General features: G+C 36.9%; 1 protein-coding gene across 17 annotated transcripts in view; it reads left to right on the top strand.

The window, feature by feature from the left end:
• Nucleotides 1-14,105, top strand: part of ACBD5 (acyl-CoA binding domain containing 5) — a 40,379-nt gene that overhangs the window by 12,829 nt on the left and 13,445 nt on the right. For 9 of the 17 annotated variants that reach the window (XM_070254757.1, XM_070254754.1, XM_070254758.1 and 6 more), the window contains 4 exons: nt 4,657-4,791; nt 5,702-5,905; nt 6,674-6,780; nt 11,394-11,661. In XM_070254757.1, coding sequence (XP_070110858.1) covers nt 4,657-4,791; nt 5,702-5,905; nt 6,674-6,780; nt 11,394-11,661 — 714 coding nt within the window. Of the gene's footprint in view, nt 1-36; nt 70-4,656; nt 4,792-5,701; nt 5,906-6,673; nt 6,781-11,393; nt 11,662-14,105 lie in introns of all 17 variants that reach the window. The other 8 variants (XM_070254752.1, XM_023632051.2, XM_070254753.1 and 5 more) reach the window with 1 other exon arrangement.

The raw sequence follows: 14,105 nt of genomic DNA, 5'->3' as shown, positions 1-14,105 counted from the left end.
TATATGTCTAATTGTTTTTTTACTTTCACATGCCAGTCCGACTGGAGAAAATCTCTAAATACTTAGAAGGTAGGAATAATGAAATCCATGTAAAAATTTTCTTTAAAATTTACATGCCAAAGAATTCTGCACAAATTTATGTAATTTATAAGCTTCTTGCTCAAGAGTTTTCATTCCAAGCAAACACATTACATAAAGTTTGAAAATACTATAAACCTTTAAGTTTTTTTTTTTTGCATGAGGAAGATTAGCCCTGAGCTAACATCTGTGCCAGTCTTCCTCTGTTTTGTATGTGGGTCGCTGCCACAGCATGGCTTGACAAGTGGTATAGGTCCATGCCCAAGATCCAAACCTGCAAACCCGGGCCACAGATGCAGAGCGTGTTGGACTTAACCACTATACCCTGGGGCCAGCTCCATAAACCCTTGAGTTTTAACTCTTAAGTTATTAAAAGATGACAGGTGGTTCACTTAGTATATACAAAATTGTAACACAATTCATAGTTTTATTTTGACGATCATATTTTCTATTTTGCTTTATGAATTATATTAGCAATACCGTCGCTGAAATGATTTCTAGCTAACTTTAAAGTAGATATGTTTACGGTATGGTTTAACTAAAGCATAGCAAGCTAAAATTCTCAGTGAAGAATTGAAAGGCTTAGGTTTTATGTACTAGCAGGAGTTGAATAGTATGCAGATATACTGGTGTTGACTGTAAACATTTGCTCTTTAAAGTTTTTTAGAAAGCAGAATGGACTGAGCCCATTAGAGTCATTTTAGATGAAGATCCTATATATGGTATCCGTTTTTTTCCTGGCATCCCTATTTACAAGGCATCTTTTACTAATTGATGGAAATTACAGTGTTTCAGAACAGTCATCGTCTCATCCAGTCATAAGGCCTAGAGCCTGTGTGGACTGTAGTAACTCATCGTGACTGCTTCCTGGGCATAACCTTGTACCACACCCTCTATATCTGATTTGCCTAGAGGAGTCAAATATTAACAGACAATCTTCCTTATCTATGCTTATTCAATTCAGAAAAAATAGTAAGCATTTTCTCTGTGTAAAGCATGTTGTTAGGATGCAGAAGGGAGTAAATCTGGACCTGCTAATAGTGTCCAGTATGCTGGCCAGAGGCAGAGATGTTTAAACAACTAATTATAAAAACAAAGAAGAGATAATAATAATAATAATAATAATAGTAATAATGAAGGCTGAGGTCCACAATCCGTTAGCTATAATTTAATAATTCAAAAAGTTTGATAAAGGTTTTTTTGTTGTTCATTTGGCAGCAAAACCTATGCTGACATGAACTAATGGAGGAGCAAACCCTGACCTAAAATGACTTGAGCCTATTTTAAGTCTTTATTTATCCTATTTAGTGAGACTATTCATATGTTTTACTGCGAAAATCTTTTTTTTTTTTTTTTTTATATTTTTAAAGATTTTTTTTTACTTTTTCATTTTTCTCCCCAACGCCCCCCGGTACATAGTTGTGTATTCTTCGTTGTGGGTTCTTCTAGTTGTGGCATGTGGGACGCTGCCTCAGCGTGGTCTGATGAGCAGTGCCATGTCCGCGCGCAGGATTCGAACCAACGAAACACTGGGCCGCCTGCAGCGGAGCGCGCGAACTTAACCACTCGGCCACGGGGCCAGCCCCTTACTGCGAAAATCTTAATCTTTTTTTAGTAAGAGCAGCCTAGACCCTGTCGAAGGTGTTACATAATATACAGTATATTTAGTATATGCAAAAATCTTAATTTTTTTTCGTGAAAGCTGCCTAGACTCTGTTGAAGGTGTTGTGTAATATACAGTATATATGGTGTATGACCTTTGCAAAATTAGAAAAGTCTAGATTTCGAATCATATCTGGATCTAAGGGTGGTAAGGGACGTGGACCGCCACCGTAATTTATTTAATGTGTACCTTTCTAACGGACATTTAGATTGCTTCCTCTTCTGATCTTTAAAAAATGCTGCTGAAAGTAACCATGTACAAATGTCATTTTATGTATGTGGAAGTCTATCTGTAAGAAATAATGTTAGAAGTGTAATTGCTGGATCAAAGGATATGGGTATTTGATGGGTGTTTGCAATTTTATAAGATATTGCCAGATTGCAAGACAGTTTGCAATCTTGACTTTTTTTTGTTTTAGCAAAGAATCTTGTTAAAAGTAGCCATTTAGGTCCAGTAGAACAGATGTATCTGTGTCGCATGGGCTTTTTCATCATATACATACATAGTAAGTTTCGAAATCAGGAAGTATGAGCTATCCAACTTTGTTCTTTTTCAAGATTGTTTTGACTATTCTGGATCCCTCACATTTCCATATACATTTTAGAAATCAGCTTGTCAATTTTTGCCAAAAAAGCCAATTGAGATTTTGATAGGGATTGCGAAGAATCATAGATCATTTTGGGGAATATTGTCATCTCAACAATATTGTCTTCCAATCCGTTTATTTAGATCTTTAATTTCTTTCGACAGTATTTTGTCTTTTGCAGTGTGTAATTCCTCCACCTTCTTTTGTCAAATGTATTCTTAAGTATTTCATTCTTTTGGGGACTATGTAAATTGAATTGTTTTCTAATTTCATTTTTAAGTTGTTTATCATTAGCTTATAGAAATACAATTGATTTTTGTATAATTATCTTGTATCCTGCAGCCTCACTACTCTGTTTATTAGTTCTGAAGGTTTTTTGTAGATTCCTTAGGATTTTCTACATGTAAGAGCATGTCATCTGCAAACAGAGATCATTTTATTTCTTTATTTCCACTCTGGATGCATTTTATTTGTTTTTCTTGCGTAACTGCCCTGGCTGGAACTTCTAGTACAGTATTTAATAGAGATGGCAAAAACAGACATCTTTGTCTTGTTCCTTATTTTAGGAGCACAGCATTCAGTCTTTTTACATAAAGAATGATGCTTGTTGTGAGTTTTCTTAGATGCCCTTTATCAGTTTGAGGAAATTCTTTTGTATTCTTAATTTCTTCAGCATTATTATCATGAAAGAATGTTGGTTTTTTTAAAAAAGATATTAATTATTTTTTATTTTTCCTTCTCCTCCAAGCCTCCCAGTCCATAGTTGTATATTTTAGTTGTGGGTCCTTCTAGTGGTGGCATGTGGGATGCCGCCTCAGCATGGCTTGATGAGTGGTGCTAGGTCCGTGCCCAGGATCCGAACTGGGGAAACCCTGGGCCATGGCAGCCCAGCACATGACCTTAACCTTTTGGCCATGGGGCTGGCCCCGAGAATGTTGGGTTTTGTTAAGTACTTTTTCTGCATCTATTGTGATAATCACGTGGCTTTTGTCTTTCGTCTGTTAATAGGATGTATTGCATTCGTTGATTTTTAGATATTGAGTAGAGCTCATTAGTAATTCTCTGTGCTTTCTGTAACTCTCATCACAGAACTGCTATGATGCTGCTTTTGCTGCTGTCAATTAGTTTTGCTACAACCATCCATCTGATAGGGGTTTTGGGGTTTCCCTGTACTTAGTTTTGTTGAAGATGTCCGTGGGTGGTGGGTGTTTTTGTCTTTTTGTTAATTGTTGTTGTTCTTGCTTTTTCTGGTTGTCTGCGAGAGTAAGGGAGATTCAAAACTATGCTGCTACCATGATTCTCTAAGAGAGAATAGAACACAATGCCTATGATAGAGCTGAATTTTTACTCATTTGTTCTGTTGCTTCGGTAGACTTAAATAAGAACATAGGCTTGACTGTTTAAGGTGTACGGAGATTTTGAAATTTAATATATTATTTGGGATGCAGGGAAGCATCCAAAATGCATTTTGTATAAGTGAAAATAAAGCCCAAAAGTTTATGGAGGAAGACCACTGTTTTGGCCAGTAGCCACTTGGGAGGCTTTTTTGTCTTAAAGAATTGGTGGAAATGTAATACCCTGTATCTCAAGATGTGGTCCAGTAACCAGCCGCATTGGCATCATAGGGGAGCTTTATGGAAATGGAGAACCTTAGGTCACCCCAGACTTATTGATTCAGAGTCTGCGTGGTAACTAGCTCTCAAGTGATTCCTGTGCACATTTACGTTTGAGAAACCCTGTTATATTTACTCTAAGATATGACTTAGGGCAGTAGGACAATTTGCCTTTTTAAGTGATTGATCACATTTATTGATGCTTTAAAAAAAGAGTTTAAGTATAAAGACATAATAATGTAAGTTGTGCACCTGAAACCCTAGAGGTAATAAAAGGATAAAAAATTTTTTAGATATAGTCCAACTATAATATTGATAATATTGTTGTTAGGCCCAATAATATTATATTTATGTTTTCAGCATGCTAGCATGTAGCGACTGTCTCTTCATGTACCATCTATAAAGAAGATCATTCATCTCTAACTTTACCATTTTGATTGATGTTAACTTAAAAATAATTTATCCTCTGCCTTGTTCAGGAATGATTTAAGACAGCTTTATCATTTTTGTTGTAAACTGATAATTGAAGGAATTTGTCTATTTATGTAATGTATGTATATTTATAGTCAAAAGAATACTATTAATTACATATCAAAATTCTAACTTTTTACTTCAAAATCATTTTTTTAGTTATTTGTAAGTTACAGTATTATTTGTAAATTGCAGCAGTGTCATGTTCCAGCATTAGAGATTAAGTGGTCATTTTTGTATTTTAGATCTTGGTAATGTTCTAACTTCTACTCCAAATGCCAAAACTATTAATGGTAAAGCTGAAAGCAGTGATAGTGGAGCTGAGTCTGAGGAAGAAGAGGCCCAAGAAGAAGTAAAAGGAGCAGAACAAAGTGATAATGGTAATCTTTGAACGATGGGCTAATAATTTTACATTAGATAAGATAAAAGGACGTGGAGAAGTTTGGGCTGATTTGACGTGTGTTATGCGTATGGTGGGAAATGGGCTGTTGACCCTCCAAGCAGGTTTGCTGTGGACCAGAAGCTCTGCTGCAGAGTGTAGGGTTAGCCAGCCTTATGCTCAGATGGAACAGATGTCTGTTGAAGGCCAGCGAGAATAGGCCATCCTCCCAATGTCATACCTGAAATGCTGCATTAGAAATATATTCATTTAAGGTATTGTTTCCAATATGAATATGCATGTGTTACCAAGGAGAGGAGAGAAGTTAAACTTTCCATATCTTGTCAAGAATAAAATGGAATCCAGAGAATAGGATATAGGCAGAAGTTTTGATAAAGAGGGAACATTGGAATCATGGGGTACTGCATTAGAGGGCCTTGTTAGTAAGAATACCAGTAATTCTTGGGAAGACTGTCTTAGAAAGGGGAGGAAGAAAGACACTAAAACAAACCACACAGCTTAACTTTACCTTCACTTTCCAGTAAGGTATGGTGAATAGAACCTTCTTTGAAAGATCTTTTTTTGGCTATTTGGACCCCTTTGTACTGCTGGGTACATAGAACAATTTGCCTATGCTGAGGGAGTGTGAAGACCTTGAGAGATTATCTCTTAGAAGGGGTTCTAGAAAATTCACAGGGAACTGCAGCAGTTTTGAAACCAACACAGTTTGGGTGAGCTCTCAGCGTGTAATAAACCCCTTTACAGGGAGCACACCATCTCTCTGATCCAAGTAGGAAACCCTTCAAAGGGATTATGGTGGGTTGGGGAAATGACTACTTGGTGTTAGAACACAGTATACAGAAGTTGACCTACTGTGAACTTTTATGAATCTCTCCATTTTCACCTAAAAGATAAGAAAATGATGAAGAAATCCTCAGACCATAAGAATTTGGAAATTGTCGTCACTAACGGCTATGAGAAAGACAACCTTGTTCAGGACGTACAGAATGATATTCATGCCCCTTCTTCCCTGAACGGCAGAAGCGCTGAAGAAGTGCAACCTGTAGATCCAAACTTGGAGCCAACGGGGGAAACCACTGTCTGCGTTCATCAAGGTATGGTCCCATGATAGTGATTTCTCCAGTCTCTTTCCGAGGAATAAAATATTCTTGTAATAATTTTAGAATATTTAGGAGCAATTTAGAATTTAAGAAACCTCTTATTCAGTAATATCTTAGGGCTTTTTAATATTATAATTCTTTATATCTTTGAAAGACAGTGAATTAGGGCCAGGGCTTTTATACTTTTAAGTCTTTTTTTATTGTGTTTTTGCATGGGATTTTAAAATAAAATTTTGAAAATTTTGCTTTTATTCCTGACTTTTCTTTTAAGTGAAACCTCTGATTATATAATACTTTGTTCTCCAATCGGAAAGATAAGTTATAGTCTTTTCATATCCTAGGGCTTTAGGGGTAAGCCTATGGTGTGTATTTGGTGAATTATTAACACTGATGCAATTCAGTCGAGAAACCAAGAAATACCATTTCTTAATGTAGCAACACACTTGCATCATTGCATCCAAATTGAGTCCTCGTAGCTGATAATTAGTTTTCTCTTATAAGGTTATTAAGTTCTGTTAAGGTTTGATCTGGACAGTGTGTTTGTATAAATCCTCGATGAGATACTTTTTAATCTTTTCCAGTAAAAATTATCAGTTAAATTTGAAGTTTCAGTAAGTTAAAAGAAAAAAGTGTGGCTCAGTAAATCAAATTTGTCTCCTAGTATGAAAATAATATAGAGCTGATACATTTTGAAAATGGAATAAATGCATTTTTCTTCAATTAGAGAATAATTTCTCTACCTGGATGTTTCTTCATGTTTAGATATAAACGATGAGCACATTGAAGATGTTTCAGGGATTCAGCATTTGACGAGTGATTCAGACAGTGAGGTTTACTGTGATTCGATGGAGCAATTTGGACAAGAAGAGGTAAAAATGATATTTTTTGATTGGTAAGTTTTCAAAGTGGTATATCAGAATTGAGTATATAATTTCTGTTTATAGGAGATGTACGTGCTCTTCATCACTTTGAAAACATACCTCTAAAATGTTTAAACATTTATATTTTAAATTATTTATTGTGAACTTAAAAGTATATAAAATTCTTGTATATTCAAAATAATAATATTTAGACATTATAATTTATAATATATTTGTAAATATTCTGAGAGAGGTGGGATGGAGAGGCTTAGGATAAACTTACACTAGTTCCTATGTTTGAAACATTGATTCACATTCAAGAAAATTGAATAGTTTTCAAACAAATCAGTTCTTCACATTGACTGTAATGTGTTGAACTGAGATTTTGAGTGGAAATACTTTTCAAATTTCAGTTAATTAAGATGTAGTATTGGAAGCTAACATTTGAAAAAAATTATTAAAAATATATGAATATTTTTGTTCTCTGTGACACCTCTTTCTGATAATGACTACGGTGGTTTTGACAGCTGTATTTATGTTCGTGTTTTTGCATCCTCCCCCGCTCTCTCCCCACTCCTGTTCTAACACAGTTCAAGTGAGTCTTATAGAAAACCATTTATCTTTCGCCTCCCTAAAGTAATGATTTTAACTGTTTCTCTTTGTGTTTTCCCTTTTTTTTCCATTTCATAATGCAATTAAACTTACCTCTTGGCTTTCTCAAATTTTAAAAACACATGCACAAAATACTTTTTAACTAAGGTCAAACACAAATGAGTAGCAGAGATGGTCTTCAATGGTAAGGAGGTCAAACTGAGAATGAGCTGGAATTAGTGAAAAATGAAAAGTGATAAAAATCCAGATTCCCTTTTATTTTCTCTTAAAAAGATTGTTTAAGGAAGGTTAGTGAAAAAAAGACCAGATGAGGACTGATCTTAGTAAATATCTGGCTACTAAATTCTAGGTTTGCTCCTATTTTCTCTCTAAATCAGTTCATGGACTAAAATGCCTCCTGGGGCCCTGCCTGATCTGACTCCTGCTTTCCTTCTCGGTCTCTAACACCACCCTCCTGTTTGGGCTTTGCTCGGCACCCACCCTGGTTGCCTTCTCTGTTCCTCTAATATGTCACGTCCCTTCCCCTTTTCTCCTCCAGCATCAGCATCTTTGCATTCATTTTGCTGGAATGCACCTCCTCCCCTTTCACCGAGTGAACTTCTGCACATCCTTTAAACCCTGATTCAGATGTCCCTTCCTGAAGGAATCCTTAGATATGATACAGCCTCACCTCATCACCACGCTCACCAAATCTAGGTTAATTATAGATTGTCATCCACAAATTTCCTAGGTGGGTTCTTTTAAAAATGTATTTAATCTCTACTATCAATTTTGAATTCCTTGAGAATCAAGGTGCTTTTCAAGTTCTTTTTGTGGACAGCTGATGTCACATTTATTGTTTGTCTATTGTGATTTGAACATTTTCCTTTTCTTCTTAATTTTCACTTATAAAAGTATTTTTAAAAATTTATAATAGCCTCTTGAAGGTATCAGTTAAGCATAGCACCACACCCCCATACACATACACACACGGAGTAAGCAATATTTTTTTAATCTTTGATTTATTTATCTTGTTGCAGTGAAGTGTTTAGCCTGATAATATGATGTCTAGGATTTGCTTCAGAGTAATTCACTGGGGATGGGCGTGGGAGTAATGGATGAAACAGGAGTGGCCCTGCAGTGGTGATTGCTGAGGCTGGGGGATTGATGTTCTACTCTAGTAGGTTTGAAATTGTCCATAATACATTTTAAAATGAGCATTATAGTTGTCTGGAATATTTCTTTTTACTTGTATTTTATGTTCTAATAATGTTGCCTGTGTAATAGTTTTCTTTTCTTTTTTCTTCTTCCATGAGAATGTTGAATTTAATTATGTTCTCCGTACAATTGCACCGTCTCCTGCCTTATGACTTCTTTTATTACCTGTTCTAAATAGCCACTATGTACTTTGTCCCCAAGCTTCATCTCTGGATCTTATCCATTGAGGTATTAGCCAGTCTGCTAGTATAATTAAAATCTTGTTTTATTGTTACCTGACCTATTGTTAATCTAAGCTCAGTCTTAAATAATATTACTTTCAACTTCTTTATCCATGACAGATGATCTGTAACAAATCATTTTTTTTTAAAGTGTAAGTATTGGAATTTTATTTTCAGGATTTCAGTAATGCTTTTTGAATATAGTAATGGTTTTACCTTGCTGTATACAATACTTTCTTGGTTTCTGTCCTTTCCTTCGGGTTTATGGTCTGAAAGCACTGCGTCCCATTGGTTTTGCTAAATCTCTGAGTTCATGGAGGAGCTCCTGCTTTCAAGGGCCTCATCTCACTTAAACAACTTTGTTGAAAAGAAAGTCAGTTTTCTTTATTTCACACTTTTTGTTTTAAGTCCACTTTAAATAAAGTTGAGTAGCTTATAGATCCCTTTCTAAAAAGTTGAAATTTTGAAAGATTGAATTATTAGCTATTACTGCTTTGCAGAAGCTAAAAACAAACCATGTTCTAGAATAATCATTTAGTGGAATAGATAATGGTTTGGAAGTACCGTTCTGAAACTGAAATAGAGACTTGGAGGTTGTTTATATATACACATATATATCTGATGCCCGTTTACCAAAGCGTACTGGTGCACTTGGAATTTTGTCAGGTGTGTTAGATTTCTAAGATAAGAGAATAAGAAAAAGAAACATTTTAGCTTTTTTTCCCCCTTTGTCTTACACATTCTTCTTATCTCTTAAGCAGCACTTCTCAAACTTTAATTGGGAGCTTGTTATAGCAGATTCTTGGGCCTCAATGCCAGAGTTGCCAATTTAGCAGGTCTGCGGTAGGACCCATGAATTTGCATTTCTAACAAGCTCCCAGTTGATGCCAGTGCTGCTTGTCTGCAGACCACACTTTGAGCAGCACCTAAAGCATAAGAAGCTAGGGTTCTGACAGACTGGTGATGTGGGTAGGGCATTGATACTCATTCGTCCCATCCCACCTTTTCCTTGCTTTCATCAAATAATTTTGTTTTCTGCTTCACTGAGAAGATAGAAGCCATTAGGTTGTTACTCCTTCAGCCTTGTGCCTTGCCACTTGCTTCTTTACCTTCCTGACTGTAAGCTGCACCCATTCAGTCCTTGGCACCTTTCTTCCCCCCTCAGAGAAAGACATGTTGTCCCATCCAAGGCCAGTTTCTCTCCTTTGTAGCAGATTCCTCCCACCTCTTTGGAGACATTCGTCTTTCATACCCTCTAGACCGTTGCCACCCATTGTCCCTTTTCTAGTTCTTTCTTCTTAGCTGTACACATATATATATCCCTTCCATCTTTGAAAGAAAATGCTCCCTCAGCCTTGTGATACCCCCTAACGTGTCTCTCTCCTTCCCTTCATGGCCAGGCTTTCTCTTGGTTGTGTTCATTCATTGTATTTGTTCCCTTCAGATACGTGCCAACATGCCTTTGTTTCTAACGTGCATGGATGCTTTACAGTTCCTATCTCACTTGAATATCATTAAATAATATTAGCTACTCTCTCCTTGAAAATATTCCTTTGGCTTCCATCACACCATTCTTTTAAGAGTTTCCTAAACTCTTAGGTGGACCTCTTAGGCCCCTTGTGGGCTTCCTCTGTGAGTTTTTCTTCCTCTGTTGACCGCTTAAATTTGGTGTTCTTCAGGCATATATCCTGGTTACTACTCCCGTGGTTTCAATCACCACTCACATGCTAATGACTCTCAAGGTGATGTCTCCAACCTAGATCTCTCTTCTGAGTTCTAACTGCCCTGTTAGACATCTTGCCTAGGAACCTCAGTTTTCACTTACCTGTAACTATACCATTGTCTCTGTCTCCCTGAAACCTCCTTATCCTCTGTATTTCTTATCTTCGTGAGTGTTACAAACCCATCTAGGCTTTCCTTCCCTTTACTCCCCACATTCAGTCTTTAAGTCCTGTTGATTCTGTAATCTCAAAGTTCTCAAATCATCCTCTATCCTGCTCCTACTCTATTGGTTCATGCTGTTATCATTACCAGAACTTTCACTTGGCTTATACTCATTTGTTCAAGACTTAGTTCATATCATTTCTTCCAGGAAGCATGTTCTGACCAAGCCTCCATCCAACCCCAGGGTGAGTTAGTCACCCCTCCTGTGAGCTCCTGTAGCACTGTTTGTATATCTTTGTACCTCTTATCTATGTTATAATCTTACTTCTCTTGACTCCCTTACTAAGCCTTGAAGCTTCTTGCAGGCAAGGATTCTATCTCTTTCTTCATAGTATCCCTAGAGGTAAGCATAGTAACCAGGAAAAGAGTGGACATTTGAATGTTTGTTGGATGAATGACTGACTCACAAGAACAATTCACTGCCAGAACTTCTCAATTCTTTGCTCATGGATGAATCATTCCTATCCCATTTCTTCCCTATATATAGGATGCAGAATATGCATTGAAAAAATTTTTTAGAAGAAGAATATTTCCTATAATAACATGAAAAACACTTTAGAAAAACAGTAATTCTTCTATTATCATAAAAATACATGGTGTATAATTTATGTTTATGGCTTTTAACTAAGTGTTGTTTTCAATTTGTAGTCTTTAGATAGCATTACATCAAACAATGGACCATTTCGGTATTACTTGGGTGGTGATCCCAATCATCCCTTGGAAAATTCTGGTTTTCCGGAAGCTGTTCAATTATCTCCTGGAAATGGCAACGTTGGGGATGTGCAGGTGGCAGCAGTCGAAGGAAAAGGTGAAGTAAAGCATGGAGGAGAAGATGGCGGAAGTAACACTGGGGCACCACACCGTGAGAAACGGGGTGGAGAAAATGAGGAATTCTCTAATGTCAGAAGAGGGAGAGGTGTGTATTACTTCTTTTTTGTTCTCACTGACTATCTGTCTAAACTAATTAGTGAAATGGGAAGGTTCTAGATAGAAGCAGCATTAGAACTATCATTCTGCAAAGGGAATGTTAAAAGTTATCCTTCCATAACATCTGACCATTTTTCTTTTTGTCTAGTTCTGTCCTTTGACTCCACAGACATAATAGTGTGTTCTCTGAAGGTATGGGGGAAAACATTTTTTTTTTCTTTTTCTGCTTTTTCTCCCCAAATCGCCCCAGTACATAGTTGTATATTTTAGTTGTGGGTCCTTCTAGTTGTGGCATGTGGGATGTCCCCTCAGCATGGCCTGATGAGCAGTGCCATGTCCGCACCCAGGATCCAGACCCCTGGGCCGCTGAAGCGGAGTGTGCGCGAACTTAACCACTTAGCCACAGGGCCAGCCCCAACATTTCTATTTCTACATCTTTTATGCAGTTTTTTCAAGTAGCTTAATTTATATTCTGTCACCCCCCTGAACAGTCGCTTACTGGTTGCTCCAACTGGGCTGCTACTTCTTTTTCCTACTATAGGTAAAAATTTGAATTCTTTGTCTTTTCCACATTTCCCCACTTAAGTCAAAAGACATCATTTAAAGCTGACAAGTCAAGTAATAGAGATAAAAGAATATTTGACAATAAAAAGTAAATGTTAAGAATAGTAATGTGATCGAGTAATAGAGAGTTGAGTGGGGAAGGAAAGTAAATATATTAATTTATGACTGTTCACAGTAAGGAATGAATAGATACTGTCAAAAAGGAGAATTAATAGAAAGACAAATACCATATGATCTCACTTATATGTGGAATCTGAAAAAAAAAAAAAAAAAGACAAGCTCATGGATACAGATTGGTGGTTGCCAGAGGCAAAAGTGGAGTTGGGTGTGGGGCGAGGGGGCGCAAAATGGGTAAAGGGGGTCAAAAGGTACAGACTTTCAGTTATAAAATAAGTCATGTGATGTACAGCATGGCGACTATAGTTATTTATACTGTTTTGCATATTTTAAAGTTGCTAAGACAGTGAATCTTAAAAGTTCTCATCACAAGAAATAAAAATCTGTAACTGTATGGTGATGGATCTTAACTAGTCTTATTTGGTGATTATTTCTCAATATATACAACTATTGAATCATTACGTTGTACAGCTGGAAAAAAAAAGGAAAGTCCCCATATAATTTCATGAGGTCATAAAAAGTTAAAGGATTATCTGTATATCTGGTTGAAAAAAATCTACATAAAATAAAACAAATGAAGATGTGGCAGGAAAAAAAAAGAATCAATAGTATTAAAATTATAGTTTAAAAAATAGCCATTTGAATACATACAAAATTGTGAATATTCACCTAAGAAAAGAAGGATCACAGCATATTACTAGAGCCTTCGATTCAGCTCCCTTTCTCGAGGCAATTTACCAAAATGGTTTATAAAAAGGCTTCGTATTTACAACCTGGCTTCACCCCACCTGCACCGTGCTGCAGCTGCCAGCAGTCACAGGGGCCTGTCCACGTGGCAGACTGAAGTCAGGCTTCCCAAGCTTCATAGTAAATCTGCCGCAGCATCGTACAAATATTAGGAAGCATCTGTTGTTTGTCGGGCTCTGTTTGGGGTCCAGGTATGCTGTAGAGAATGAGACAAAGTCCCTCCTTCCCTGGAGCGTACCTTCTAGGGAAGGGAAGCTGACAGTGAACAAGGAAATCATTCGGATATGTTGCAAATGGTGATGTGTGCTCCGAAGGAAAAAACTAGGGTAATTGGACGGAGTGACTGGAGGTGGGATTACCATGCCATGACAATGGTCTGCTTAATCCTGTCTTTGTGAAGGCTGGTTTGAAAGCTGAATATTACACAGGATATAGTAAAGTGAGCAGAGATGCGAGTACTTCCTTAGCATGAAGATCCCTTCGTGAAGGATCACTTCAGAGTTTGCTTCCTTCTGGTGCAAGAGGAGAAGTCATCTTGGAAACAGCATCAAGCCCTTCACTGTAGTCTCTGGGTCTAACTTGGCAAACAGCTCCAATTCCATTGCTCTTAAAACCCAAACTCTGTCTGATGCAAGTTCAGCTTTGGGAATGCTACTGCTCTAGGGTTCCAGGACGCCAAAGAGCAATGAGGTATAAAATTTCCTGTTTATTATTTAAAACAAAACAAACACCACTTACCCGTTATATTAGCAAGCATGTAAAAACTTGTAATATTCCATTTCTGCAAGGGTAGGGTAACATGGTAGTACTTTTTATACACTGCAATATAAAGCTGTTTCAGCCTTTCTGAAAAATAACTTGGCAACACTCAGTAAGAACCTCTACAAAGTTGTTATCCTTTAACCCAGTAATTCTTCTCTTTGAATTGGTCTGTTCTAAAGAAATAAGCAGAAATTTGGACAAGACTTTATATACAAAAACATTCATTGCAATGTTATTTGGAAT

The sequence above is a fragment of the Equus caballus genome, chromosome 29 (assembly GCF_041296265.1).
Source record: "Equus caballus isolate H_3958 breed thoroughbred chromosome 29, TB-T2T, whole genome shotgun sequence".
NCBI classification, from domain to species: domain Eukaryota; kingdom Metazoa; phylum Chordata; class Mammalia; order Perissodactyla; family Equidae; genus Equus; species Equus caballus.
Note: the sequence above shows the minus strand (reverse complement) of the source record. Positions and strands in the feature narration are given on the sequence as shown.